At 49.4% G+C, this 26,758-nt stretch overlaps 2 protein-coding genes across 3 annotated transcripts in view; one reads left to right on the forward strand and one right to left on the reverse strand.

Moving 5' to 3' along the window:
* Positions 1-596: 596 nt before the first annotated feature.
* Positions 597-25,230, reverse strand: LOC131412328 (protein FAM246C-like). Its single transcript, XM_058551918.1, has 3 exons — positions 25,217-25,230; positions 23,231-23,784; positions 597-829 (listed from the first exon to the last, which is right to left on the reverse strand). Exons 1-3 carry the CDS (start codon positions 25,228-25,230, stop codon positions 597-599), a joined length of 801 nt encoding a protein of 266 aa, XP_058407901.1.
* H6PD (hexose-6-phosphate dehydrogenase/glucose 1-dehydrogenase) overlaps positions 23,535-26,758 on the forward strand; it is a 30,924-nt gene continuing 27,700 nt past the window's right edge. Inside the window, exon 1 of one of the 2 annotated variants that reach the window (XM_058552832.1) lies at positions 23,535-23,648. The gene's annotated coding sequence lies outside the window, so the exon portion shown is untranslated. Of the gene's footprint in view, positions 23,649-23,823; positions 24,384-26,758 lie in introns of those variants that run through there. The other variant, XM_058552830.1, reaches the window with a different exon arrangement.

Here is a 26,758-nt window from a genome sequence, read left to right on the forward strand (position 1 = left end):
TTCTGCAGGGGAAGCTGGACTTCCTCCGTATCCAACCTTAACCTTCTGCAACTAACTCTACAACACGGGAAAAAAACCTTCTCCCACTGCCTTTGTGCCCAAACTGTCTCCATAGACTTTCCCAGAAATTGCAAGTAGGAGCATTCAAGGACGTGGTCGGAGAAGGTCCCTTTGCCCTCTCCCAAGAGGATGCCTGAGTTGGGAATCCTTTCCTTACCCCCCAATTGGAAAGGCAGCCTCGCTTTCCAAACTGGCATCCACGAGTCACAGTAGGAAGTCCAAAGCCAGGGCCCTGGACACAGCTTCCCTTGGCTCATCTTAAAGCGTTCACCCTCCTAACCCTTCCGAGGTGCTGCACATCTTGTTCTTCTACCGAGGTTCCCAAAAATCAAGCCCCACCCTTGGTGAGTGCTCAATACGGAAGCATTGTGCAAATGGCCCGTCCAAGGATGCACTAAGCCAGTCGGTACAAGAACCCTGTTTCTCATCCTTCCCACCCAGGAAGGCTTCCTCCTGCCCCAGCCCTCAACTCCGAAGTAGTAGAGTCGTGAAGAAAACGTTGTATAAATAAAGCCGGAGACTCACTCACGCACCAATCAGGGACCGGGTCCTGTCTGGGCGCTGGCTGCGCGCAGCCGCCGGGAGGTGGCCGTCGGGACGCGAGCGCAGCAGAGGCGCGCCGCCCGGCAGCCCGGAGCAGTGGTGCAGGGCCTCTGCACCGCCCGCTGCTGCAGCCCCGCAGCCGCCAGCACTGCTGACTTGGCCCGAGAGGGCGGGGAGGGCGGGGAGGGCGGGGGAGGGCCCGTGACAGCTTGGGTTCCAACTGTCCCTGCGCAAGGAGACCGAAGAGCCAGCGGCACGGGCTCGGCTGGCCAAGGCTGGGGCAGTTAATGGGGTGGGAGAGGAGAGAGCTGGAGAAGCTCTGAGTCAGCACTGGTGCATTGCCAGGTGCCCAGGTGTCCGGGAGCCTCGGACCAAGTCATATATCCCCTCTGTGCCCCTCCAGGCGCATCCCTCACCTAATGCAGGGACCAGGTCTGCCTCGTTTCCCCCCCTTCAGCAATTACTGATAGTAATAACGCACCTTGCCCTAAGTACTCTGGGGGATGGAAAGACAGAATTCTTTTTAAAGAACTGTCACCCCTTAGGTGTTACTCTGGGGTAAGGCACAAGGCGATGGGAATCTGGTCCGAGGACAGGGCAGGGGAGAATCTTTTCCTCACTCCCACCCTCCAGTACCCTGCGGCTAGTGGGTCTGACATGGGAATGGGAGTATGCAGTGGTGGTCAGCAATGAGTTGGATTTTCTGCCTGACACAACCTGGGAAACGATGGCCCCTCACTGTCCCGGGCCACCTCTTGCCTTACCAGCTCCTGGGCAGCTGGCTTCCCTGTTCTGTTGCCTGAGAGATGAAGGCATCCAGAGGCCTGCAAGGGCTAAAGCCCCCGACCCCCTACCCTGGTCCAACCCTGAGGGTCTGGTGTCACCTTGGCTGCTTCTTCCCTGACTGCCTTGATGTGGTCACTTTGGCCCAGAGAGCGCCTGCCTGAGGGAAGGAGGCCTCTCTCAATGAGAAGCTTTTAGAAGCCCCTCGTTCAGCTCATACTGGCAGTGTGTGTAGTTCATTTCACAAGCCCAGCGATATCACAGCGCTAGGCTCAGGGTTCACCTGCTCCCCCTCACAGCACATTTGTGAAGTTCCTGTCTCACCTGACCTCCCCATAGGGGACCAGAGACTAGTGGACATGGACAGGATGCTGGGGCCAACAGTGGCATTTGCTTTGCAGCCATTGACAAGAGGTCTTTTTCGTGGCTAATTCCAGATATAAAGGATGCTCATTTGTCATCCAGGCTGGGCAGGGAGGTACCAAGTAGGAGAGGAGTTTGCCTTGGCCTGCCGGCTCTCTCCTCTGGCTCCCTAGGTGGCGAGGCCACCGACACCTCCATCCCATTGATGGGAAAGACTCATCAACGTTTGCCCAAACGGCGCATCCTAGCAGCTTCCTGGGGTGGTGGGGGCAAGCTCTGCCTGACGCACAAATGAGGCTTCATCTTCAGCGCCACACGAGGCTGACCTCAAAAGACCCTGGCGTGAGGGACCCTGATGACTCATCTGGGTGCACCAGGCATGAAATCTTTCACGTCCAAGGATGGTAGTCTGGAAAATTAAAGCTCCGTATATCACTCAGGGGGTTCTGCAAACACACCACAGATTTATGAGCAGAGGTCAAAGATGGTTTTAAATATACAGGGAATGTATAAAAAATGGGTGGATCAAGACAAAGGGCTGTGAGGGACAGAATGGGGACTGCAAAAGTAGAGAAGGAGAAAGACACTCCCAATTAGGGAGATGGGGCTTGCCTCTCCTAAATCCTGCGGAGTGCTTTTCCGGTCTAGGTGACTATGAGGGCTAAGACCCTATGAAATATTCGTCTACGAGCCCACGTTTCCCCAAATGGCTACAGAGGGTTTGATCAGAGCACCTCTCACGTCCCAAGGAGCTGTAACCCCAGCAGCCCCTGGCGGAGTGCAGGCAGGGTTCTTTAAGGAAGAGCCTGTAAGCCCGGCTCCAGTCTACAGCAAGAACCAGAACACAGCGCAGGAGCCCAAGGAGGTCATGGCACATCGCCAGCCTCTGCCCAGTTGCTGTTTCAGGGGCTTGCCTGGATAACTCATCTGAGAGGTTTGCTGCACATGCTTTGAGCTGAGGTATTGCAAGACCTAAAGTTTTTTTTCATAAAAAGACACCTTTTTGCTTTAGGAGGAACTTTGAGGAGCTCAGCCCTTCCAGTGCCTGGGACCACCTGAGTAGATGCCACTGTTGGCCCTGCATGACATCACCCCCAATTCGGACCCGGATCTGAGCACCGCGTGTCTGGGAATGCCATGCCAGCAGTGCCAGACTGGGAGCTCCTCCAGGAGGCACCTACTGAGGCAGCAGCTGGCTTTGGGGCGGCCCTTTTGCCAGGTGGGGAGGAGTCTGGTCCTGGAGACCAGGGCTCAGGGGTCTCGGGCTGCTTGTGCCTTTCCCCAAAAAGAGCCGCTACCCAAAGTGGGCTTTTTGCTGCCCCTGTGCAATCTCCATCTGAACGAACCCCTTATGGAGCCCCCCACCCCAACTGCCTGGCACCCTGGGCACCATCATTCAACACCTACTACGAACACAGAGGAAATTCATCCCTTCCTAAATGCTACAGCCTCTGCCCCCGTGGTCACAAAGCATTGTTTTGAGTTTCCCTCCAAAGCTCATCTCATTAAACCCAAAAGAAGAAAACCTCCATCCCCAATTAAAAAGGCAGTGAAGGCTGCGTCTGTGTTCCCGGAGTTCAAGCCAAACTGGAAAGATCACAATAGAGATCAGACCTGAATTCCCCAGCCCGATTCCATGGGGCTTAAAAGAGCCAGTTAACCAGACAACGCACGCACCAAGGCAAGGACCAAGCGTCAACTCATCAGTAAGTCTGTGGAGTCCCCCGCCCCAAGCATGTGGGAGAGGGAAACCAACCCAAAGTAAGGTCCTGATTGCGTTTGGATTTTGCCGGAGGCTAAGAGCTCTCCAGTGCGAGGTACCTAACGGGCTGACCCCCGAGAGTGGGTATCCCTTTCTCTCTCCTCCTCCTCTTCCTCCTCCTCCACCTCCTCCTCCTCCTCCTCCTGCCTCCTCCCGATGCTGTTGCTGCGGTTCTGCAGTCACTTGAAGGAGAAAGATTTCGCAGTACGGCATTCTTAAAGCTGCAGTGTCCAAATTCTCCTTCAAACCCCAAGTGTCACCGACATCAGCTCACTTACCAGGGTCCTTGGCAGTGGGTGGGTGGGCAAGGAGATGGGGGATGGGGAGTTGGAGAAGCCAGGCGAGTGGGAGTCAGAGACTGAGACTCCAGCAAGGGTAAAGAGGAGAAGCAGACCGCACCGTGATAGCCTCTGCAGTTAGCCAGGTTGCTGGGACTGCAGCAGGACTGCAATGGAGGAGAATTGTTTTTCAAATCAGAAAACACCCACCGGAATTTCCTCCACAAACTTATATTCATTGTAGCTTAATTAAAACAAAGTGCAAACACGAAACCAGCATGAGAAAGAAACCAATTAAAAAATAATTTGAACAGCATTTAAAAATTATTTTGAAAAATGTACTCCTGTGAGCAACTGACTCAGCTTTCCCTACACTGCTCGGCTGGAAAGCCATGCGGAGAAGGACCTGGATGAACTTCATGGAGCCCAGAGTTTCTGCAAAGTGCAGGGAGAGGGCTATAGCTTCTTAGAGGAGAAAGCTTCTCAAAAACCCCAAGAAAAGAGGATCTTTCTGCCATCTACCTAAGGAGCGTGTAAAATGAGCTGATCTAGCATGGAGAAATCAACACACCCCTCCCTGAAAGTTACCTCTCTCCTCTGCTCAGTGGCTGCGGTCCTGCCTGGATGCCGGCAAGTTGCAGACTGCTGCTGGGGAGGCAGGACCCGAAATAAGAAGTGTCAGCTGGGTCCCTGCACCGAAATGATGCCGGGAGACAACGCTGCAGGCGGCGGGATGGTCTCTCCCCCTCCCCCCAGTTTAATTTAAACCCCTGACACTGCAAGATGCCTGCTCCTACAGACACATCTCCAAGGAACCTCCTCCCTCCCCACACTTCCTCACAACCAGGTCCAACGCCTTGCTCCACCTCCCACAGTTTGTTCACCTGAAGATGCTTTTCTTGCAAAAAAAAAAGAAGACCGGGATTGCAGAATTCTTAATTCCATCCTTTCTGGGACCACATTTTGGAGATGGTGCGACTTGTTCAGAAGTTTGAGAATTGCAGCCTGATGCCCAGGAAGGAGCAGAGGCAACGAGCGACGGTCTGCTTTGCTTCAGACAAATCCATACCGTCACTTTACTAAAAAAGGACAGAGGTAGACCCAGGGTGCAAAGAATAGGAAAATTCCTCTCTGTCCGCTGGCAAATTTTCACCAGTTCGGGAAATCTCTAGTTTTGCTTTCCTTCAAGAAAATCTCATTTAAAAGATCTGCGTGCTCGTGAAATGTACAAGATGGCCACAAAGTGTAAATTTTGTCCTGATGTGTCTGTGATTCCTAAAGTTTTTGCTCTTGCCTCCATGTGACTTAATATCTTGTAAGATTGAGACAGGGATTTAATTAGGAAAATTCCAGGAGAAAGGAGCACTTTAAATGCAGACATGGTTAAAATAGTGCATCCTAATATAATCCACAAAAGATAATGCAGAATAGATAAACCAGGAAGTAGAGCTGGTGAGGAGAGAAGAAGGTATTCCCAGATTTTGAATTTAATGCAAATTCAGAGTCTGAGAAAGGACAACAAGGGAGACAGTAGGGGGACAGCGACTAAGACTCCTCTTGTAAATAAATTGGTCAGAAGGACCAATTGCATCAATTTCATGTACATTTCATTACTGAAGTAAGAGGTGGTGTGTGACTTGTTTCTAAACAGACTGGGAGGGAAGACTCTGCTGCCTGGGTCCTGCCTGGGACACACACGGCCACGCTGCTGCAGTGCACCACGGCCAATATGGGCACCGCATCTCACCGGCCGCCCTCACTGCCTTCCTCGCTCTCCGGCTTTGGCAGACAGGTAAGGCTGTGCGGCACAGGCTATGCTGGCGCACAGAGCCAGGGACCAGCCACAGTCAGGCTGTCGGCACTCTCCTCTGCACTGCACCCCGGCTGCGGTGGGGGGCAGCCACAGACTCACGGAGTATCACAGTGGAAGGGACCTCAGAGGGCACCACCCATCCCTCCATTTCACAGACAGGAAACCTGAGACCCAAGAAATGGCAGGGCCTCACCCAAGGTCACCTGGCCAGTAAGATGCAGAAACCGGATTAGAATTTGGGTCTTCAGATTCTTCGTCTTATGATCTTCTTGCCGTACCTGTCATTACCCCCTCTTAGGTGAGCCCTCTGTCTCTGCCGCTTCCTCACCTGACCATGAGGATCACCTCTCTGCTCTTTGACTCAATGTCCCCTCCCTAGATGATATGCAGACTTAGGCCAAGGAATTTCAACTCTTGAAAGTGGGAAAAATACCATGTCAGTTTTCTTGTTGCCTGAGGCAAGACCATCCATAACGCTTAGAACCCAAAGCAAGCTTTCTTCAGTCTCCTCCAATTTTGAGACCCAGAATATCACCTGCATTAGTCTCCTAGGGCTGCTGCAAGAAATTGCTAGAAACTTCGTGGCTTAAAACAACAGAAATTTATTGTCTCACAGGTCTGGAGGCCAAAAGTCTGAAATCAGTGTGTCAGCGGGGTTCATTCCTTCTGGAGGCTCTGAGAGAGGATCCAGTCCACACCTCTCTCCTGGCTGCTGGTGGCTGCTGGCAATTCTTGGCCTTCCTTGGCTAGCAGACGCATCACTCCAATCTCTGTCTCTGTCTTCACATGGCCTTCTCCTCTGTGTGTCTTCTTCCCTCCTCTGTCTCTTCTCTTGTAAGGACACGTGTCATTGGCTTTAGGGCTCACCCTAATCCAGCATGATCTCATCCCAGAGATCCTTAACTTAATTACATCTGCAAAGACCTTTTTTCCAAATAAGGTCACATTCCAGCTAGACATATCTTTTAGGGGGGAACATCATTCAACCCACTACATCATCCAGTGAAAGTTTTCACATGAGAACCAACGGCAAAGAAATGTGATGGCCACCAGTCCCATCTCAGTCTTTAAATATGCCATAACCCGGGCCCCTTCGGTTAGATGAGGTTAATAGTTAGGTCTACAGAACGCTTGGCCTCTTTCTAAGTACTTTACTTGCGTTGACATTTCATTCTTACCACAACCCTCTGAGGCAGACACTGTCATTATCACCCCCATTTTATAGTCAAAGAAACCAAGGCACAAAGAGGTTTAGGTCACACAGCTACGAAGTGGCAGGATTTCGACCATCTGGCTCCAGAATTCGTGCTCTTAACCATACGCTCAATCGTGCTGGGGTTGCAGATTCTTCTCTCTCTCAGCTTGACACCATTGATTTTCTATCCAACCTGCCTCTCTGATTTGTGTCTTTTATAGATATTTATTGGGCATTTTTGGACATGTGCTCTGTGCTGATCTAACTTCGGGCATCGTCCTTTGCCCTCCCTACTAGGGATGGCTTCTCTAGCCTTTAGACACACGGGGGGGGACTCAGCAAAGTTAATTGTGCAGCTAAGCGCTCAAGGTCATCCTAAGGACGGAGGGAGATGTCACCGCACATCTAACTCTGTCACTAGTGATTAACAAAACACCTGTCAGGTCAATAATTAACACGAAACAAGCATTCATTTTGTTTTTGTTTCAGATTAAGAAAGTTCCTTCTTATTTCTGCTTTACTGAGTTTTTAACATGAATTTAGGCTGAATTTTAGGTAGAGTTTTTTTTAATTGATGTCTTAATAGTTTATAACATTGTGAAATTTTAGTTGTACATTATTGTTTGTCAGTCACCATATAAAGGCCTCCCTTCACCCCTTGCGCCCACCTCCCAACCCCTTGCCCCTGTGACCACCAAACAGTTCTCTCTGTCCGTGTGTTGGTTTATCTTCGACATATGAGTGAAATCAAAGCACTCATTTTTAAATCAATAAGAAAGAAGAAACCTAGAAACACGGTGGTCTTTTGGACCTGCCAACATTATGGGTCCTTGTTTTTTACCTGCCCTTTCCCATGCCGTTCTAGCAAATCTGAAATCTTTTCTGCTTCTTCAAGAACAAGTTCTAACACGTTAGATTTCTTCTTAGCCCCTAAATCCTCATAGCTTTGGCATGCAAATAACCCTGTCAACTTAGACCTTGAAAAAAACGCATGCCGTCTGGGTCTCCTCCACTGGCACTGAGCAGCTGGTACGCACGGAGGGGTGGAAGGCAGATACGGTCCCAGTTTTCTCCACTGGCTGCCTTACATGGAGTTAATAGGCAACAATCCCACTGTCTCTTATGTTCAGCAACAGCAGGAGAAAACTAGGTTAAACCTAGGGAAAGTGTTCTATCTGGAATTGTTCTAAAATATGACTACACAGTTGATTTTAGGGTCTTTCTCTTTTGAGGATGAGGCAAACCGCTGAAGGGCCAGGAGCAGTGTTGCCTGGAGATGAGCTCTCGATGGCCATCTGCCTCGGGAGATTCCCTGCCTCTTAAATCATAAAAAGTCCCTCGACCTTTAGATAGCAAACATCTGGGTTGGGACTGGAGAACGTTGAATGCATCACAGTGGTTTTTCTTTCCGGATGAGTAAAGCTTTCTGTGATGACTTCCATGTGCTTAGCCTTTTCTCTCCCAACACAAAACCACTGTCACCAGGGAGGGGTACAAGAGGGAGGCTTTCGTCCTCAACAGAAGATAGAGACTTCTCTCGCCTTGAAGCTCCAACGTTGCTTATGGTGATAAGTGCGCCATGAGGAGTTCATTCTGCTCTGAGCAACACATGTGAGAGCACAGGGAAGACAGAGCCACAGGCACGTTATAATTAGTACAGGCCCTCTAAGACCAGTTCAACTGACCCCATCTTATCATCAGAGTAGGTAAGAGTTGTCTTTCAGGAACTGAGAGGCCGCCACTGTCCAGTTCAGGCCAGTTGAGACCACCAGCCCATCCACTGGGCCTGTGCAAATGCTCCATAAGTGACCTTTTTGACTTCAAGAAGCTAAAAACTCCACTCTCAGATCATGATAGCACCGCCATTTTGTGAGCATGTGTCCCACGAAGAGCCATGAAGCTTGACTACGCTTGCGCAGATCATCAGCTGCCTCACTTCTCCTTACCTCCGATCAACCGTCTCCACACTTCAGACTGCCCCGCCCTTCATCCCATAAATTGCGCCCCAAGCCCTGGATAGGGGAGACAGATCTGAGAGCATATGCCTCTGTCTCCTTGCAGATCTATCTGGCCATAAAGCTGTGTTCTTTTCCCAAAAGCTGATGCCATAATAATCGGCTTTTTTTATGTGCATCAGGCAAGAGAACCCCAATTTTGTGTGGCAACAGAGTCTTTCCACCCAAAACAGTCTCATTGTTTCTTCCTTCTGCTTCTTCGTCGTCAGCTATGGGATAGCAATCTCCTACCATCCCAATCTGCCTCTCTGTATATTTAAATGGAATCATAAATGTTCGAATATTAGATCTGCCAGCTGACATATGCACTCTGTGGATTTTCTCACTTGTTCATTTTATTTTATTTTTTTTCCCCCAAAGCCCCAGTAGATAGTTGTATGTCATAGTTGCACATCCTTCTAGTTGCTGTATGTGGGACGCGGCCTCAGCATGGCTGGAGAAGCGGTGTGTAGGTGCTCGCCTGGGATCCGAACCCGGGCCGCCAGCAGCGGAGCGCACGCACTTAACCGCTAAGCCACGGGGCCGGCCCTCACTTGTTCTTTTAAAAAGTGTTCATTGAGCACCTACTAAGTGCAGAGCAGTGGAGAGAGACAAATTCTGTCCACACTGCACTAAAGGTGAGCTTGCCCTCCATGGATTGTTACTGTGTCTCTGCTAAGATGCTGGAGGTTCACTGGCTTAAGCTGAGATTCTTTCCAGAGCTGTCTGTGTTTAACAGAAGAATGAAGACACTAACTGTGAAGGATGAGGGGGGCATCTTCAGGCCCTGGCAGTCAGATGAAAAATATTTTCAGTGCAGGGAAGCCTTCCTGGGATCCTTGAAATTACCACCTTGGACATGAGCACCTTTCACTCTGCCCATGGAACCCATATCTCTTGGTCTGTGCCCAAATGTCCCCTTGTCAGAGTCCCTCCCTTCTTAAAAACAACACATCAGCCCTCTCTATTCCTTACCTGGCTTTATCTCTCTTCTGAGCAGGCATATCAATATCTGACTTATTTGTTTATTTGTTTATTTGTTGTTATTTGTCTCCCTGCACTGGAATGCAACCTCCCCCAAAGCAAAGAGTTGGCTGTTTCATTCACTGCTGTGTCTCCAGCACCAGAACAGGGAACTGGACTCCTCCTACCTTTCTCTCCTGTCATTCTTAGCATGTGACTTTCAATCTCACAGTTGCCTCATGAGCCAAGAGAGTTGCTGGAGCTCCAGCTGTCATATCAGCATTCCAGGCAAGAAGCAAGGAACAGCTGGAGGAAGAATATGAAGAAAGCACATACCAGCCATTTATCATCCCCCTTTTCATAAATTCTACTTGCCAACTTCTGCTTAGACCTCATTGGCCAAAACTTAGTCATGTGGCCATATTTAGCTGCAAGAAAAGCTTGGAAATGTAGTGTTACAGCTGTGTACATTGGCACACTGAATAAAATCAAGGGTCTGTTACTAGAAAAAGGGGAGAAAGGATATTGGGTAGGCAGGTAGACTCAATAGAACACCCTGTCTTCTTTCCTTGTATATTTAGGACACCCAGACGTTTCTGCAGGAGGATGTTAAGGGCCCACTTTCTAAAAATATAGGCAAGTTTAACATACCTGCTCTTTTGTTTTGTAGACTTCACTCATTATATTTCTAAGCCACCAAGGGCACAATTTAATATGAGTGATAAAATAAAGCAGCAGATTGACGTTTTTATATCTAAAATCTAATTTAAAAGAATGTTTTTGAGGAGTAGAGTAAACTTGAGAATAAATTCCTGGTCTCTGTGGGTCTTCCCACTTTATCCTGAGATTGTAATTCAATTCAGGCTTTGTCTAGACCCTACTATGTGCCAGGCAGCGTGCAGGACCCGGGGGGTAGAATGGCCTCCAACGGAGAATTCCGGTTCGTTGATGCTCCGAGTGGGCCATGAAGCCCTCCGTTAGCTGCTGGAGCTGTTACCAGGGACATGGTTTTGAGCACTTTCCTGGGTGTCTTGAAGTCACTCAATGATTTGCATAGGTCTGTTGAGTTCTGCTGAGAGTTTTTGACCTTTTAGATTTAGTATTAAGCAAAACTTTTAAAAGATGAAAAAAAGAAATCCTGGCTTTGCCCTCAATCTGGTCATTAAAAGCACGTGTTATGGGACATTAAAATGGGGCTTGGACTTGATTTCTGTTTCGGGCCCACCCTTTAGAGGCCACCATTCCCATTCCAGAGGGAGTGTGGACGACTGGACAAACATGCAAAGGAAGGGTCAAGTGACAGTTTGCATCCATTAGCTCAATAACCATTTTGAGGAAGAAAAAAGATGCAGCACATTTGAGATTGGGGAAAGAATGTTTTTCAGCAGTCAGTGTCTTGCGAGCATTGCCCCTGTGGGGAGGAGCCAGGGCTTGCCTCCCTGTTACCTCCAGCCGACTGGAAGGGTCTTTATGGAGAGAATGCAGGGGGCAGGCACTTGTCCCCCAGGGCCAGGGCAATGGCCTGGGGTGCGGCTCCCACCTGAGAAATCTAAAGGTGGGGAGGGGGCGCCTGGCGAAAGCGGCCCCTGGCAGTGACATCCTTTCCCTGACAGCGGGCCCAAGGAGCTTCCGGGGACCAGGTGTGGGTCTGGGAGAGTCTTAGATCTTCCCAACAGGACTGCCTGGAGGAGGAAGGCGACCTCGGAGGAAGAGGTCTGATCTCCGGGGGCTGGGGGTGGAATTACAAATAACAAAAGACCAGCCGGAGGAGGTGTTTTCCTGGAATCAAAAGATCACCAGGTGCGAGCTCTTCTCTGTTGGAGTCTCCCAAGACCCTCTGAAGTGCCTGGCGGGATAAGCCTTAAATACCTGCTGAACCTGGGGAGCAGAGACGCCAGCCCACAGTCTCCCAGTCCAGGTGAAACTCAGCTGTCCCCATCTTGTGTCTTCCTCCAGCCCCACTGCAATCCTGAAGGCGGCAGAGACTACAGCAGCAAGCAGAGGGGCACACCAGCGGAGAAACAGGGTCCCAGCCCCTCCCCACCAGGAGCTGGCGGGATGGGGAGAAGCTGTAACTTTGGGGTTTTGACTGTTATATGAGATTAGACATTTTAAATCCCGGCTGGAGAGAGAGGCTGGGAAAGTCAGATTTCATCCTTAGATTCCATCCGAGGGTGGAGCGAGAGCATCCCACGGGTCTGAAGCAGCAGCAGGGGAAGATGAAGTGGTTTTCTTTTGTACCCAATGAGTCTTCCTTGTTCACCAACTACACACAAAAGCTTTAAAAAAAAGTCAGAGTTAATCTCCCAATTGCAGAAAAGCACAATTAGCATGTGCATTAATTAGGGCTCCATTTACACATCCTTCCTCACCTCTAAATACCTTTTTGTGTGGGGCTAGTTCTTCCAATGCCTGCACTCATTAGAGTTCTATTTGTAATTTGGATTTCTTCAAGTACCTGGGATCCTGGCTCTAACATTACACGGCATCCTGGAACTTAATACAGATAAGCTCATTCTGGGCCTCATCCATGAGGCGCCTAATTCTAGAAGAGTTGGGAGAACATGATTGTCGTGTTACACAATTGCACGGGTTCTGGGAATGCAGAGTTTCAGAGACCCTGACGCGTGTTTGAATTTCATATGCCTTTTATTTTGTAACAGGGACTCACAGGTACTCAGCATTCTCCCTTACTGGACCGGTAATCAAGGCAAAGTGTCTGACTTAAGCTAACGCACAATTATCCTTTACAATAAAACTGCAGCTGGACAGGCGTGGTTGAGGTGTCTAGAGGGACACAGGAGAAGTGGAGACAAGATCTGGGGCCTCGAAGAGGTTCCTGTTTTTGCTGCGTGGACGTTGATGCTGTCCCACCTCTGACAGGTGTCAGCCTCGGGGATAAACCTCTATGTGTCTAACCCTCCCCATACACACGTAAAGGGATGACTGGCTTGTCCTAACCCCAGGACACAGGGGAGACAGGCCAGCATCCTGGGTTAAGTGATACCACACAAGCCAGCTCCTCAAACACAGGATGCTGTCCCAATGTGACTGTTTTTTTCTTTTTAGTGATTTTTTTTATTGTGATAAAGTATATATAACATAACATTTATCATTTTAATCATTTTTAAGTGTATAATTTGTTAGGTATTCACAATGTTGAGTGACCATCACCACTGTCCATCTCCAGAACTTTTCACATCTTCCCAAACAGAAACTCAGTACCTAACAAACACCAACTCCCCTCTTCCCCCTCCCTCTGCCTCTGGCAACCACCATTCTGCTTTCTGTCTCCATGAATGTGCCTATTTTAGGTATTGCATATAAATGGAATCATACAACATCTGTCTTTTTGTGTCTGGCTTCTTTCACTTAGCATAATGTTTTCAAAGTTCATCCATGTTATAGCATGTATTAGAATTTCATTCCTTTTTGCAGCTGAATAATATTTCATTGTGTGGATACACCACATTTTGTTTATCTGTCCATCTGTTGGCTGACACTTGGGTTGGTTCCACCTTTTCACTCTTGTGAATAATGCTGCTGTGAATGTTGGTGTACAAGGATCTGAGTCCCAGCTTTCAATTCTTCCGGGTACGTACCTAGGAATGGAACTGCTGCATCACACAGTAATTCTGTGTTTAATTTTTTGAGGCACCTCTGAACTGTTTTCCACCGCAGCTGCACCATTTTACATTCCCACAACCAATGCATGAGGGTTCCAATCTCTCCACATCCTCCCCAACACTTATTACTTTCCTTTTTTTGTCTGTGTGGTGGATCATAGCCATTCTAGTGAGTGTCAAGTGGTGTCTCATTGTGGTTTTGACTTGCATTTCTCTAATGACTAATGATGCTGAGCGTCTTTTCATGTGCTTGTTGGCCATTTGTATGTCTTCTTTGGAAAAATGTCTAAGTCTTGTGCCCATTTTTGAATTGGGTTGTTTGGGCTTTTTTTTTGTTGAGTTGTAGGAGTTCTTTATATATTCTGAAAACTAATTGCTTATCAGACATATGATTTGTGAATATTTCCTCCTATTCTGGGTGGGTTGTCTCTTCAGTATCTTGATAGTGTCCTTTGATGTACAACCAAATGTGACTTTTTGCATATGTAATAAATAACAGTTGATCTGACAAAGATCTGCCAACTGACATCTATGCTATATTAATTAACTCACCCATTTAACCAACAAGTATTAAGGAGAGCCTCGTGCTGGGTGCTGGGGAGGGGTTTATGTTCATAAGGTATAATAGCCACCAGACAGCTCACCTTCAAAGCGTCTATAGTCTAGTTGACTAGACACTTCCCACAAAAACAGAGAGGCTGAAAAACAACAATGATGTGTGTTTGCAGAGGCCATATGATCATTTCAAACGTGTGAATTCCAGTTGATGGGACCAGAGGGCTCCAGCATCAAGGGAGGTTGGTCAGGGAAAACCACACAAGTTGGTCATCACCTGCCCCCAACCACACAATCAAATTTCTTGCTGGTGATCAATGTTTCCACCCTCACAGCAGATGCCGTGTGACATCTGAATTCACAAGAACTCCAGAACGTTCACTCTAGCCGTTATAACATCCCGGCTCACTTAGTCCCTTACCAGGTCAAGGTTATATTCTAGGGGGAGAGCTTCTTTGTAGCTTTGCGACCGATATAACTACATCACCAGTCCCACCTTTCGTGGAGGCTACACCATCAAATCTAATCACAGAAAAATTTGTTATTGAGCACCTATTTTAGGTCACAGGTGCTTGTTTCCTTAATCTTGATTTTAAAATAATAATGAGTTATTTACTGTTATATATAATTGAATTTAACGAAACTAGATCTTACCAAACAAAAAAGTTAAAAGGCAATTGTTTACATGGTCAAAAGAGTCTATATATATATTTATGTGTGTGTATGAGGAAGATTAGCCCCGAGCTAACGACCGTTGCCAATCTTCCTCTTTCTGCTGAGTACACTGGCCCCTGGCTAACATCCATGCCCATCTTCCTCCACTTTATATGGGACGCCGCCACAGCATGGCTTGATAAGCGGCACGTAGGTCTGCGCCTGGGATCTGAACCCACGAACCTGGGCTGCTGAAGCGGAGTGCACAAACTTAAACCGCTGTGCCACCAGCCCAGCCCCAAAAGTCTATATTTTTGAAAGCCTTCATCTTACATTCTTACGAAGAGATTTTCTAACAGATAAGATGGGTTTATAGAAGCATTAAATTCCTGGACTGTGGCAGCAGAGACCCTCATCACAGAAGGGTCCTGGGCCTTGGACAAGGGAAAGCCAATCAGAAATCATGGTTGTGGGGCCGGCCCCGTGGCTTAGTGGTTAAGTGGGCACGCTCCGCTACTGGCGGCCCGGGTTCGGATCCCGGGTGCACACCGACACACCACTTGTCCTGCCATGCTGAGGCGGCGTCCCATATACAGCAACTAGAAGGATGTGCAACTATGACATACAACTATCTACTGGGGCTTTGGGGAGAAAAAGGGAAAAAAAAAAGAGGAGGACTGGCAATAGATGTTAGCTCAGGGCCGGTCTTCCTCAGCAAAAAGAGGAGGATTGGCATAAGTGTTAGCTCAGGGCTGATCTTCCTCACAAAAAAAAAAAAATCATGGTTGCTAAAATAATAATGTAAGTGCATGGGGGACATATGATTTTTAAATGATTAATATAAGTTTTTGCATTTTGTATTGCTTTTTAGCAACAATTCTGTTATTTAAGGCAAGCTACACTCATACTTCAGGGAGCCTAATGCCACTGACTTGACTTGCTGACTGTCCCTACTTGAACCCTTCCTCCCCTACAGGAGCGTAAGGTCCCCAAGGGTAGCTACGTCTCCCGGGTCCTCAAAGACTTGCCTCGAGAGTGAGGGGACCCATTTGCTTAAGCGAAAAGGCCAGGCAAGATCCTTTTTTTTTTTTTCTTTGTGGGGAAGATCAGCCCTGAGCTAACATCCATGCTAATCCTCCTCTTTTTGCTGAGGAAGACCGGCTCTGAGCTAACATCTATTGCCAATCCTCCTCCTTTTTTTCCCCAAAGCCCCAGTAGACAGTTGTATGTCATAGTTGTGCACCCTTCTAGTTGCTGTACGTGGGACGCGGCCTCAGCATGGCCGGAGAAGCGGTGCGTCGGTGCGCACCCGGGATCCGAACCCGGGCCGCCAGTAGCGGAGCCCGCGCACTTAACCGCTAAGCCACGGGGCCCGCCCCTGGGCAAGATCCTTGATCTTCCTCCTCCCTGTCACCTACATGTAACCCCTCAGCACATCCTGTCAATTTCCTCTCCCCAGCCTCTCTCCAGAGAATACAGGTGCCCCTGTATATGAACCATGTGTTTCTGATGCTTTGGCATCTGGGGCCTTGCTGACCCTGGAGGGACTGCCCCTCCCAGGGCTAGCCAACTCCTAGAGATAGTAAACGATTCACCCTGCAGTGTGCCTTTCAGATGCAAACCAACCAATCCAGAGCCCAGACCCCAACCCCCTCCTCTGTCGGGCTCTCACACTCAGGGCCACTGTCTGCCTGCGCTCATCACCAGGGACCAGACAGCCCAGGGGTAGCCCCTATGCCCTGGAGCCTGGTGGAACTATTCACACTAGCCAATGCTAAGCCTGCTTACCCTCCTTGCTTGTGCCTTCCCACGGGAACCACAATAAAGGCCCTTCCCCACATTTCCCGTCGCTCCTTCTGCCTCCTGACTGACGCTGGTGCCTCCCCTCGTGGCCCTGTGTGGGCGGCATGGCATGCCCCTTCTTGGGAACTGTGAGAATTTCAAAACACCCTGGAGTTGTGCCACTAGCTGGGCTGGACCCTTTGATAACCCCCACCCACTCGGAGCCCCGGGGCGGGGGACTTCTCCAAAATGAAAACTGATCTTGTCGCTCTCTTATTTAAAATTCCCCAGAGCCTTCCGCTACAAATTAGAATCAGATCCACATTCCTCGCTGTGGCCTACAAGGCCCTGGTGTCCCAGCTCTGCAACCTGCTCCCGGGCCACTTCACGCTCAGAGCTCCAGCCGCACTGGGCTCCTTTCAGTTCCTCAGAGACGCCAAGCTATTTCCTGCCTCGGGGCCTTAGCATGCGCTGTTCTCTCTGCTGGGAACATCCTTCCCCGAGCTCTTGCACAACTGGCCTCTCTCCCTCTAGTCTCAGTCAAAGGTGGCCCCTTGGGGGCCACCTTTGGAAGAATAATGGAAGAAGGGGGCCTTCTTCCATTATTCTGTTTTATCTTCTTCATCGCACTTGTCACTCTGTAATTATTCTTTTACTTGTTTATTGTCCGTCTCCCCCACACTGCCCCTCTGACTTGGCGTAGACTCTAAGCTCATTGAGAACAAGGGCCTTGTTCATGGCTGTGTCCCCTGGGCCCAGCACAGCCTGGCCTGTACTATTGGACGAGTGAGTGAGGGGTACCTTACCTGTACTTCCAGGACTGGGGAAGGGAGGAGTGGAAGGGGCTGATGAGTGCCCAGTTGTCCCCTGCTGTGACCCTGCAGCCACCTGGGAGCTGCTGGCTCACCAGAGGCTCCCAAACTCCTGGCCCCAGACCAGGCTACTGCAGTGTCAGAGCTTGGAAAGACAGACAGTGTCTGCCTCCTGGAGAAGCCAAGGAGAAGCCGGCCTCTGTCTCGTGAGGTCCTGCTGACCGTCACATTTCCCCTGCAAGGGTACCCCATCCTTCCCCCAGACCCCGGGCTCATCCGCCACCTGCTCCAGGAGCTTGGCTGTCCCCAGCTGCATCTCCACCTGGCCCAGAGGATCTGATGCAGCTTCTGCTGGTGCAGAGATGTCTGGGGTGGCTGCCAGCACTTCTGTCTTTTCATTTCATCTGCCAGCCAAGAGCTTTTCCCTGCTTTCGCCTCTTGAAGCTTAAGGCAAGAAACGTTGACTTTGAGTACAGGTGCCTCTTGCTTCATTGCTCAAGGTCTCCTATCCTGGTTCACGTCCAGGCCAGCTGCTCCCCAGTCTCCTCTCTTCTTTTTGCTTGACCCCTCGGCCCCTGGGCAGACTTAAAACAAAATTTGGGACTTTTTCTGAGATCTGGCTCAGGCAGCAGTAGCCCTGCCAGTTTGCTCATTTTACCCAAGGGCACCAACGCACCTCTTCAGACTGTAAGTGGCCACTTGGAGAAAACATTCCCAGAGTCACTCATAGCCACATGCAGAGTGCAGGGGACTCCAGCACTTGAACTTGGTAGCTCTGGCTCCCCACCTTGCACCACATTCACTTGACAAACATGTTTTGAGGGTCTATTGTTTGCCAGGCATTGGTCTTCTAGAGTTTGTCTTACTGGACTGCCTAGGGACTTTGGTCACGTCCAGGTAGATGTTTTTGCAGCACATTTTGTGACAGTTCAACAAAGTATCCTGGGACAACTGGATACCCACGTGCAAAAGAACGAAGTTGGATTCCCTACCTTTCACGTCATATGCCAAAATTAACCAAAAATGGATCAAAAGCCTAAATGTAAGAGCTAAAACTATTAAACTCTTAGAAGAAAACACAAGCATAAATTTTCATGACACTGGGTGAGGCAAAGCCTTCTTAGATATGACACCAAAAGCACAAGCAACAAAAGAAAAAATGGATAAATTGGACATCATCAGAATTAAAAACTTATCCTTCAAAGGACACCATCAAGAAAGTGAAAAGACAACCCACAGAATGGGAGAAAATTTTTGCAAATCATAGATCTGGTAAGGGACTTGTATCTAGAATACACAAAGAATTCTAACAACTCAATAACAAAAAGACAACCCAATCAAAAAATGGGCAAAGACTCTGGCTGGACATTTCTCCCAAGAAGATACACAAATGGCCAATAAGCACACAAGACGCTCAGTGTCATGAGCCTTCAGGAAAAAGCAAATCAAATCACAGCTAGATCCTACCACCCCCAAGAGAATGGCTATAATCAAAAAGCCAGACAATAACAAGTATTGGCAAGGACGTGGAGAAATAGGAACCCTCACACATTGTTGGTGGGAATGTAAAATGGTGCAGCCGCTGTAGAAAATAGTCTGGCAGTTCCTCAAAAGGTTAAACATAGAGTTACCATATGACCCAGCAATTCCCTCCAAGGGAAATGAAAACATGCCCACACAAAACACATACACATATATTTGTAGTAGCATTATTCATAATAGCCCAAAACTGGAAACAACCCAAATGTCCGTGAACTGATGAGTGGATAAGTAAAATGTGGTATATCCATACAATCAAATATTAGTTAGCAATAAAAAGGAATGAAGCACTGATACATGCTACAATATGGATAAACCTTGAAAACATCGTTTATGTAACAAACGTATGTCTATATAACACATATGTAACATATGTGTCTATATAACATATATATAAGCAAAGGCCACATATTGTATGATTCCACTTACATGAAAGGTCCAGAGACATTTGGACATGTCAAATCTACAGAGATAGAAAGCAGACTGGTGGCCGAGGGTTAGGAGGGTTGGGAGGAAATGGGGAGTGACTGCTAATAGGTACAGGGCTTTTTGGTGGAGTGATGAAAATGTTCTAGATTGATTGTGATGATGGTTGCACAACTCTGTGACTATGCTAAAAATCATTGAATTGTACACTTTAAATGGGTGAATTGAATAGTAAGGGAATTATATCTCAGTAAAGCTGTTATTAAAAATTCATGTGATACAAAAAACAACAAACGTTGGAGAGGATGTGGAGAAACAGGAACCCTCATACACAGCTGGTGGGAATGCAAATTGGTGCAGCCTCTATGGAAAACGGTATGGAGATTCCTCAAAGAATTAAAAATAGAGATGCCCTATGATCCAGCCATCCCACTACTGGGAATCTATCCAACGCACCTGAAATCAACAATCCAAAGAGGCTTATGCACCCCTATGTTCATTGCAGCATTATTCACCATAGCCAAGAAGTGGAAGCAACCTAAGTGTCCCTCGACTGACGATTGGATTAAGAAAATGTGGTATATATATACAATGGAATACTACTCAACCATAAAAAAAGACAAAATCGTCCCATTTGCAACAACATGGATGGGCCTGGAGCGTATTATGTTAAGTGAAATAAGCCAGAAAGAGAAAGACAAACACTGTATGATCTCACTCATATGTGGAATATAAACCAACACATGGACAGAGAAAACTGGACTGTGGTTACCCGGGAAGTGGGGGTGGGGGGTGGGCACAAGGGGTGAAGGGAGTCATATATGGGGTGATGGACAAACAAAAATGTACAACCCAAAATTTCACAATGTTAGAAACCATTAAAATATCAATAAAAAAAAAAAAGTGAAAAGTGAAAAGTGAAAAAAACAAAAAAATTCATGTGATAAAGATCCTAGACAATCAAGAGAGTTTGAGAAGCTACAAACTTATAATTTGTGGCAAGCAGAATAATGACTTCCTAAAGATGTCTAGGCTCTAATGTCCAGAACCTGTGAATATGTCACCTTACCTGGCAAAAGGGACTTTGCGGGTATGATGAAGGGTATGGACTCTGAGATAGTGAGATTATCCTGGATTTTATGAGTGTGCCCAACCTAATCACACGAGGCCCTTTCCAGCTGGGTCAGAGAGTTGAACTTGAAAAAGAAGGAGGAGAGATTCAAAGCATTCTGCCTCCCATTGGTGGCTCTGAAGACGGAGGAAAGGGGCCACAAGCCAAGGAATGTGGTAGCCTCTGGAAGCTGGGAATGGCCCTCAGCTGACAGCCAGCAAGGAAACAGGGATCTCAGTCCTAAAACCACAAGGAACTGAATTCTGCCAACATCCAAATGAGCAAGAAAAGGGCTCCCCTAGAAAGGACTGCAGCCCTGCGACCCCTTTATTTAGCCCAGTGAGACCCATGTGGGACTTCCGACCTACAGGACTATAACACATCTGCATTGTTTAAGCCACTAAAAGGTGGTAGATTGTTACGGCAGCAACAGAAAACTAATACATAGCTACCTTATGTCGACTTTGTGAAGCCTATCTTAAAAAAAAAAAAAAGGAATTCTGAGCTTTCTCACATCTGGGGATGAAAAGATCTACTTGTAGCTGAAATCCAGGGCACCTGTTCTCTCCCTCCTCACCCCGAGCAAGAAGCAAAGAGTGAACAAGTAGTAGAGCTGACAGTGAGTGGTGCCTGAAAATAGAAACTGCGACGTGATTTTATTTCTAACTCCGCAGACATGTCTGTGAGTCATTCATCTCGATGGGTCTCACTTTCCATGTCTGTGCCTCAGGCTGAGGTAACCCTGACTTCTGCCTATCCTGCAGTTTAGGAAGAGGAAAAACATTAGCTTCACAAAGAGCTCCAGGGCGCTCCTTGACAAGTGTGGGATAAGCCACAGACACAGCTCGGGTCACAGGACCCCCCACGGGGCATCATTCCTTTCTTCCGGCTTCCCTCAGAGGGTTTTGGGCATACCTGGACCCTCGTGATGTGGCCTGGCATGTCTTGTAGCTGCCGTTAGCGCAGAAATGAGAAAAGCTTCAGGTAGGCAAATGTGCTGAAGCCACTCACGAGGCCTAAACGCACAAGGTTTTAGATTTTCGGTTTTTGGGGGCAATACTCTCACATCTGGATGAGACCAAATTGCTTTCATGTTGGAAAGAAAGCAAAGCAATGGTCCGGATCATACTAGAAGGTACAGAGTCAAGGGGGGGACTGAGATACGCACTAAGGTAAGGGAGGAGGGCAGAGAAATGAAAACATCTTGACAATGTGTGGGCACGGAAGAACCAGTGGGGACAACAGTGTGACACCTAGGCTCATTTCATGTCAGTCCTCAGACCCCACCCCACTTAAGTGACACCTAGGGGACACACATTTTCTTAATAAGCTGGTTACAGCTGACTTGGCTTTGGGATATTTTAAAAGGTGGCCTTGTGATGGCTGCATAGGGATGGAGGGAAAGTCCCCTTGGCTCACCTCAGTCTCTGGGCACCTGCCTTCTCCCATCTGTGCCTCCCTTGGCGCTGGTTTACATAGATGTGTGGGTGCACGGTGCATCCAGGGTTATGGAGCATGGGAAGGGCTCTCAGCCAAGAGCCCTGGCATGGCCCAGTCCGGTTCTACTGGCCCCTGCCCTAGACCCTCCTACCCACTTCCAGCTGTGCAGGCAGCCCAGCGGGTACCTAGCTCCTTGACCCTCTGCACAGGTCCCACCCAGTATGGCCCAAATCCTTCTGGAGGCCCGGCAGCCCACTGCAGGCCCCTGATGGCCCCTGGCCTTGGTGACAGAGGGACCCAGCCCCCCTTGGCTCCCCAGCCTTCCTAGAACCCTCTTGCCCAACATCCTGTGTGGTAATCATGCCTGTTGGCCCTACTTAGTCCTGCTGGCCACTGCCAAGTTCCCTCTGCTGGTTCCTCACGCTCCTACCTCTGGTGGAACCTTCCTGAAATAAAAAGCTGCTATAAGTTTTGTCTCTCTGGTGAGAATCCCCTCTCTTGGGTGGCCCAGTGTTCTTTAGCATAGGCGGCCATGCATTCATTCTCCTGGCTCTGGGGTGGGAGGAAGGTGGGTCTGGAGAAGGGACAGAGCTAAGGTCCTCTAGGAGTAGGGATGTCCAGGAGGTGGCCCTGGGTGGTCTTGCTGGCCAGTGCAGCAGTGGCCCTGCCTTAATAAACCCAAAGTCACTCAAGGTCTCCTGAGAGAAAGGGCCACAGCAGGAAGGAACAGCTGTCTCTCTGATGGCTGGGGCCCCAGTGGGGGCACTAACAGCATTGTATGGCTGGGAGAAAAGTGGGCAAGGGGTTGCTGCAAGGTGAGGGTCACATACTGCGTGATAATGGTGAGGAGTAGGGTAGAGGACTGGCCTGCCATCTACCGAGTGCCCCGAGAGGCAGCTGACCACATTATCTCATTTATACACCTCACCAGCACCCTGCAGAGGTCTTATTCCCATTTACTCTCATTCTAATAAAGCCACACAGGTGCAAGCCACCGCTTCCTGAGCACTTATCACAGGCCAGATAGCCTCTGAGGGTAGTACTCCCATTGTCCCCATTGTACAGATGAAGAGACAGAGTCTCAGGTTAGTGTCTTCAAGGTAACAGGGTGTAGGCAGAGATTTGAAGCTCTCTGGTGGAGGCGTGGCAATAGTGTGCTCCTGGATGCCACAATCACTACTTGTGAGCGTTGAAAATGGGATGAAGTAAGCCGCTCACTCTACAGATGGAGAAAAGCGAGGCCTGGGGAGGTCACGTAACCTGTTTTAGTCCCACCGCTGGTGCCAGGTCCTGGGGAGGAGACAGCAACGCGGCTCCCAGGCTTCCTCCACGACACAACCACTTCCCTTGGCCACTTCTGGGGCCCTCGTGTGTCTCAGAAGACAGCCCCTACGATGCACAGCAGAACCCAGGACAGGAGAGAAGGGCTGAGGCTGGGAGGGAGGGAAGGCGCGCCGACTGCCCGCCCACTTCACTCTGAAGTCCTGCAAATCCACGAGAAACAAGGAAACGTTCGGCAGGCCCCGCCTACTACCCCGGCGACCCCGAGCTAGGGGGCGTGGTCTCGCCTGCGCCTCCGCCTCCGCCGCGCGCGGCTGGGCCCACTGCACGCGCGCCCCCCGCTCAGGGCTCCACTGCGCGCGCGCGCGCCGAGGCGGCGGTGGTCTGAGGCCGGGGTCGCGGAGCTCCGGACAGCGACGCATCTCGGGTTGGGCAGGGAAGGGGCAAGGGGGCTGGCCTTGGCCTCGCGCCTTCCCCCCTCGCGCCCCCGGCTGCGCTGGAGAGACCCCAGCGCGCGTGCGGCGCGGGGCCGCGTGACGCGCACCTGTGGAGCGGGAGGAGGATGCGCGGGGCCCGCGCCTGGCCCGCGCCCGGCCCGCAGCGCCGCACGGCCGGCGCCGCCCGCAGCGTTCCCCGGAGAAGCGGCCGGCTCTGACGGGCGAGACGAAGTAAGCTGCCTGCCCTTTCTCTGCGGCTCCTTCGGCCACAGGCGTCGTTTCTAGCCCGACAGCGGCCGCGCGCTCGCGCTGGGCCGACGCGAGGTCGGGGGGTCGGCCGCGGGCCCGGGAGGCTGGCCGCGCCCGGCTGTAAAACCCTCGGGCGTTTGTTGGGAGGAGTCACCGCCGCCGCCACCCAGCTGCCGCCGCTGCTCGGACGCAGGCGGGGCAGAGCCTGCCCGAATTCCCAAAATGAGCTGATTATTCGCTTCCTCCGCTGCAGATTCTGGGCGGCAGGAGGCAGCCAGGCCCCTTCGAGGCTGGCCCGGAGGGGCCAGCGGCCTCCCTTTTCCCGGCTTTCTGGAATTCAGTTCAGTGAGAGGAGGAGCTCAGGGCTTTTTTCCTGGGATCTGCTTCATCTTTGGCCTTAGCCTTCAGGTTTCGATCAGCCTTTCCAATACACGCATCTGGTGAATGGTTTTCCAGAAATAAGCCCATCTGGATCTCGGAAAGTCGGCTCACTCAAATTCCAGTGTTTAGCCGGAAATGAACTTGTGGACACGTCATAAGCCTAAATCCCTTGCCCACCCATCCCCCTACTGCCCCCTCCCAGGCCCGCGGCTCGTGAGAGGTAGCAAATGAGGGAAAACTGGTGTAAAGTGGGCATATTTTAAATTACGCTCTACGCTCTCTGCAGCCGTGGATGGCTGATGGAATTTTGAGCTCATGAGGCTAACTAATCCTTTGGTAAGTTTTACGAGCATCTGAGATAAAAACGCACGGTGTTTGGCATGAACAGAGCTCGCTTTTCAGACAGTATTTTGTGCAACTCTCTTTGAGGTGCCTGACTGCTTAACAAATAGCCACTCTAGGCAAATGTTAACGTTATTTTTATCCAAAGACTAGAGTTCTGCTAAGTGACTCTGACAGTAAGATGTTTTTTAGGCCATTTAAAAGGTAAACTAAGTGGGACCTTTGGTCACCTGTGGCCTAGTCACTTCTCACTTTATTGATGGAATTTGAATGACGCAAAGTGTTGTTGCTTGTTGCCAAACTTCACAGTAGTTCGGCCAGGCCCTAACCCAGGGGCAGAGCCGGAAGTTTGGTTTTGCTTTTTGCTGCCCTGAGTTGGGAGCCCGGTGACTATTTGTCCGAGAGAACTCTGACCACCATAGCCTCCCGAAGTGTTCTCACAGCCATGATCTGGGTTTTTTGGCCAAACGTTACAGTGAGGTGGATGATCCCCATTTTACTGCTGGAGAAAAGGCCCTGAGCAGTAAAGGCCTGGGCCTACAGAGTTAGAGGTCTGCTCTGTAACCCGGATTCTTTGGCTACGTGGTAAACCCCTCAAGGGCTGGGGTGGGGATTCTTGAACCAGCTCAGCATTATAGCCCTCTGATTTCTCATCACTGTGACTGGAAGGTCGTGAAACTGTTGATGAGCTACTCCTCGGCGTTTTTTCTGTTGTGGTGTGGTTCACTGGTTTTGCAGCAGTTCCAAGAAGCTAGCAAGAAAAGTCCCTTCACTCATGATGCTATTGGGTTAATAATGATGAAAGCGCATACTTCTTGGGTGCTTACTGTTTGCCAAGCATCGTGCCAAGTGGTTTAGATGGATTGTCTCATTTTGTGCTTCTTATCGACTTGTTTTCCCACTCTGTGGTTGAGGTACGGAGAAGTTAAATAACTTGTGTAAGGTCACACAGCTCCTAAATGGGAGAGCAAAGATTTGAACTCAAAGTTCTCACGCTTAAACAGTTCTCCAGAAGCTAGCCCCCCTGTCCCCCCATCAACCCCCCCCCGAGGGGCCTTCCAATTTTAACAAAGCAACTCAGGCTTAAACACAGGTCTTGATGACGTCAGAAGGAAGGAGAGTGAGTCACTGTTAGGCAAAGTGGACATGTGACGTCAGGGCCATTTACTGCAGTGAGTGTTCAGGGCAGCTTGACCTCAGGGAGCAGAGCTGCCGACCAGCTTGGGTAACTTATGTGAGAGAGATAGCCTATCTGTTTAAACCACTGTTGTTCTAGTCTTTTGGAGGAGCAGAATCAGTGTCCGCACTAATACAGGGTTTTAGATTTTGCCATTTGGGGGTGTAGTCACCCGTTTTACAGGTAGGCGGGAGGTAAACGTTGGAGCTGGTCTGCCTCTATTCACATCCTGTCACCTCTAAGCTGCCTCCCTTTCGGGAAGTTATTTTACCTCTCTGCCCCTTAGTTTCCTCTCTACTCATTCTAAAAATGAGGATCATAATAGGACCTGCCTCGTAGGTTGTGGCAAGAATTAAATGGTATGGTGCATGTCAAGCTCTTAGCCTTGCATTTGGCATATAGTTAAATACTCTATAAATATCTCTTTTATTATTAATGGTATTGTTACAAGTAGCAAGCTGCTGCTATTGTGTGCTGTGTCACAGTGCTTGAAGTCGCCATTAGAGATTTATTCCTTTGTGCCATCTTTCACATCCAGATAGTTCATACACAAGTGACAGTGGTCTTATGCACGTGGGGTTAATTTGTTCATTCAGCACATATTTATAGTGCACCTTCTGTGTGCCGGGCCCTGTTTTGGATACTGGAGACATGCAGTGAACAAAACACAAAGACCGCTGTCCTCATTGGCACTTACATTCTAGAGGGGAGAGGTGACAGACAATAAACAAAATAAATATACTTATTACATACAGTATATTAGAAAGTGATATGTACCATGGAGAAAGATAAAGCAGGGGATGAGATGAGAGTGGGAGGTTTACAATTTTACAGAGTCAGCTGAGAAAGCCTCACTGAGAAGGTGACATTTCGGCAAAGAACTGAAGTTACTGAGGCAGTGAACCACGTGGACATCTGTGGGGTAAAGTAGGTCAGGCAGAGAGAACAGCAAGTACAAAGGCCCTGAGGCAGGAGGATGGGTAGCTGGAACCCAGACAGGGCCAGAGTAGCAGGAGAAGAAGTCAAAGAGGTAACAGGCCAGAATGTGTATACCCTGCAGGCCACCGAACAGAGGAATGGCGTGATCCGACTGATGCTATGAAAAGATCCCTTTCACTGCTGTGTTCAGGCAAAGATAGAAACGGGGGGGCCAATGAGGTGGTCCCTACAGTAATTCAGACAGAGGTGATGG

Source organism: Diceros bicornis, chromosome 13, assembly GCF_020826845.1.
Source record: "Diceros bicornis minor isolate mBicDic1 chromosome 13, mDicBic1.mat.cur, whole genome shotgun sequence".
In the NCBI taxonomy this organism is placed as follows: domain Eukaryota; kingdom Metazoa; phylum Chordata; class Mammalia; order Perissodactyla; family Rhinocerotidae; genus Diceros; species Diceros bicornis.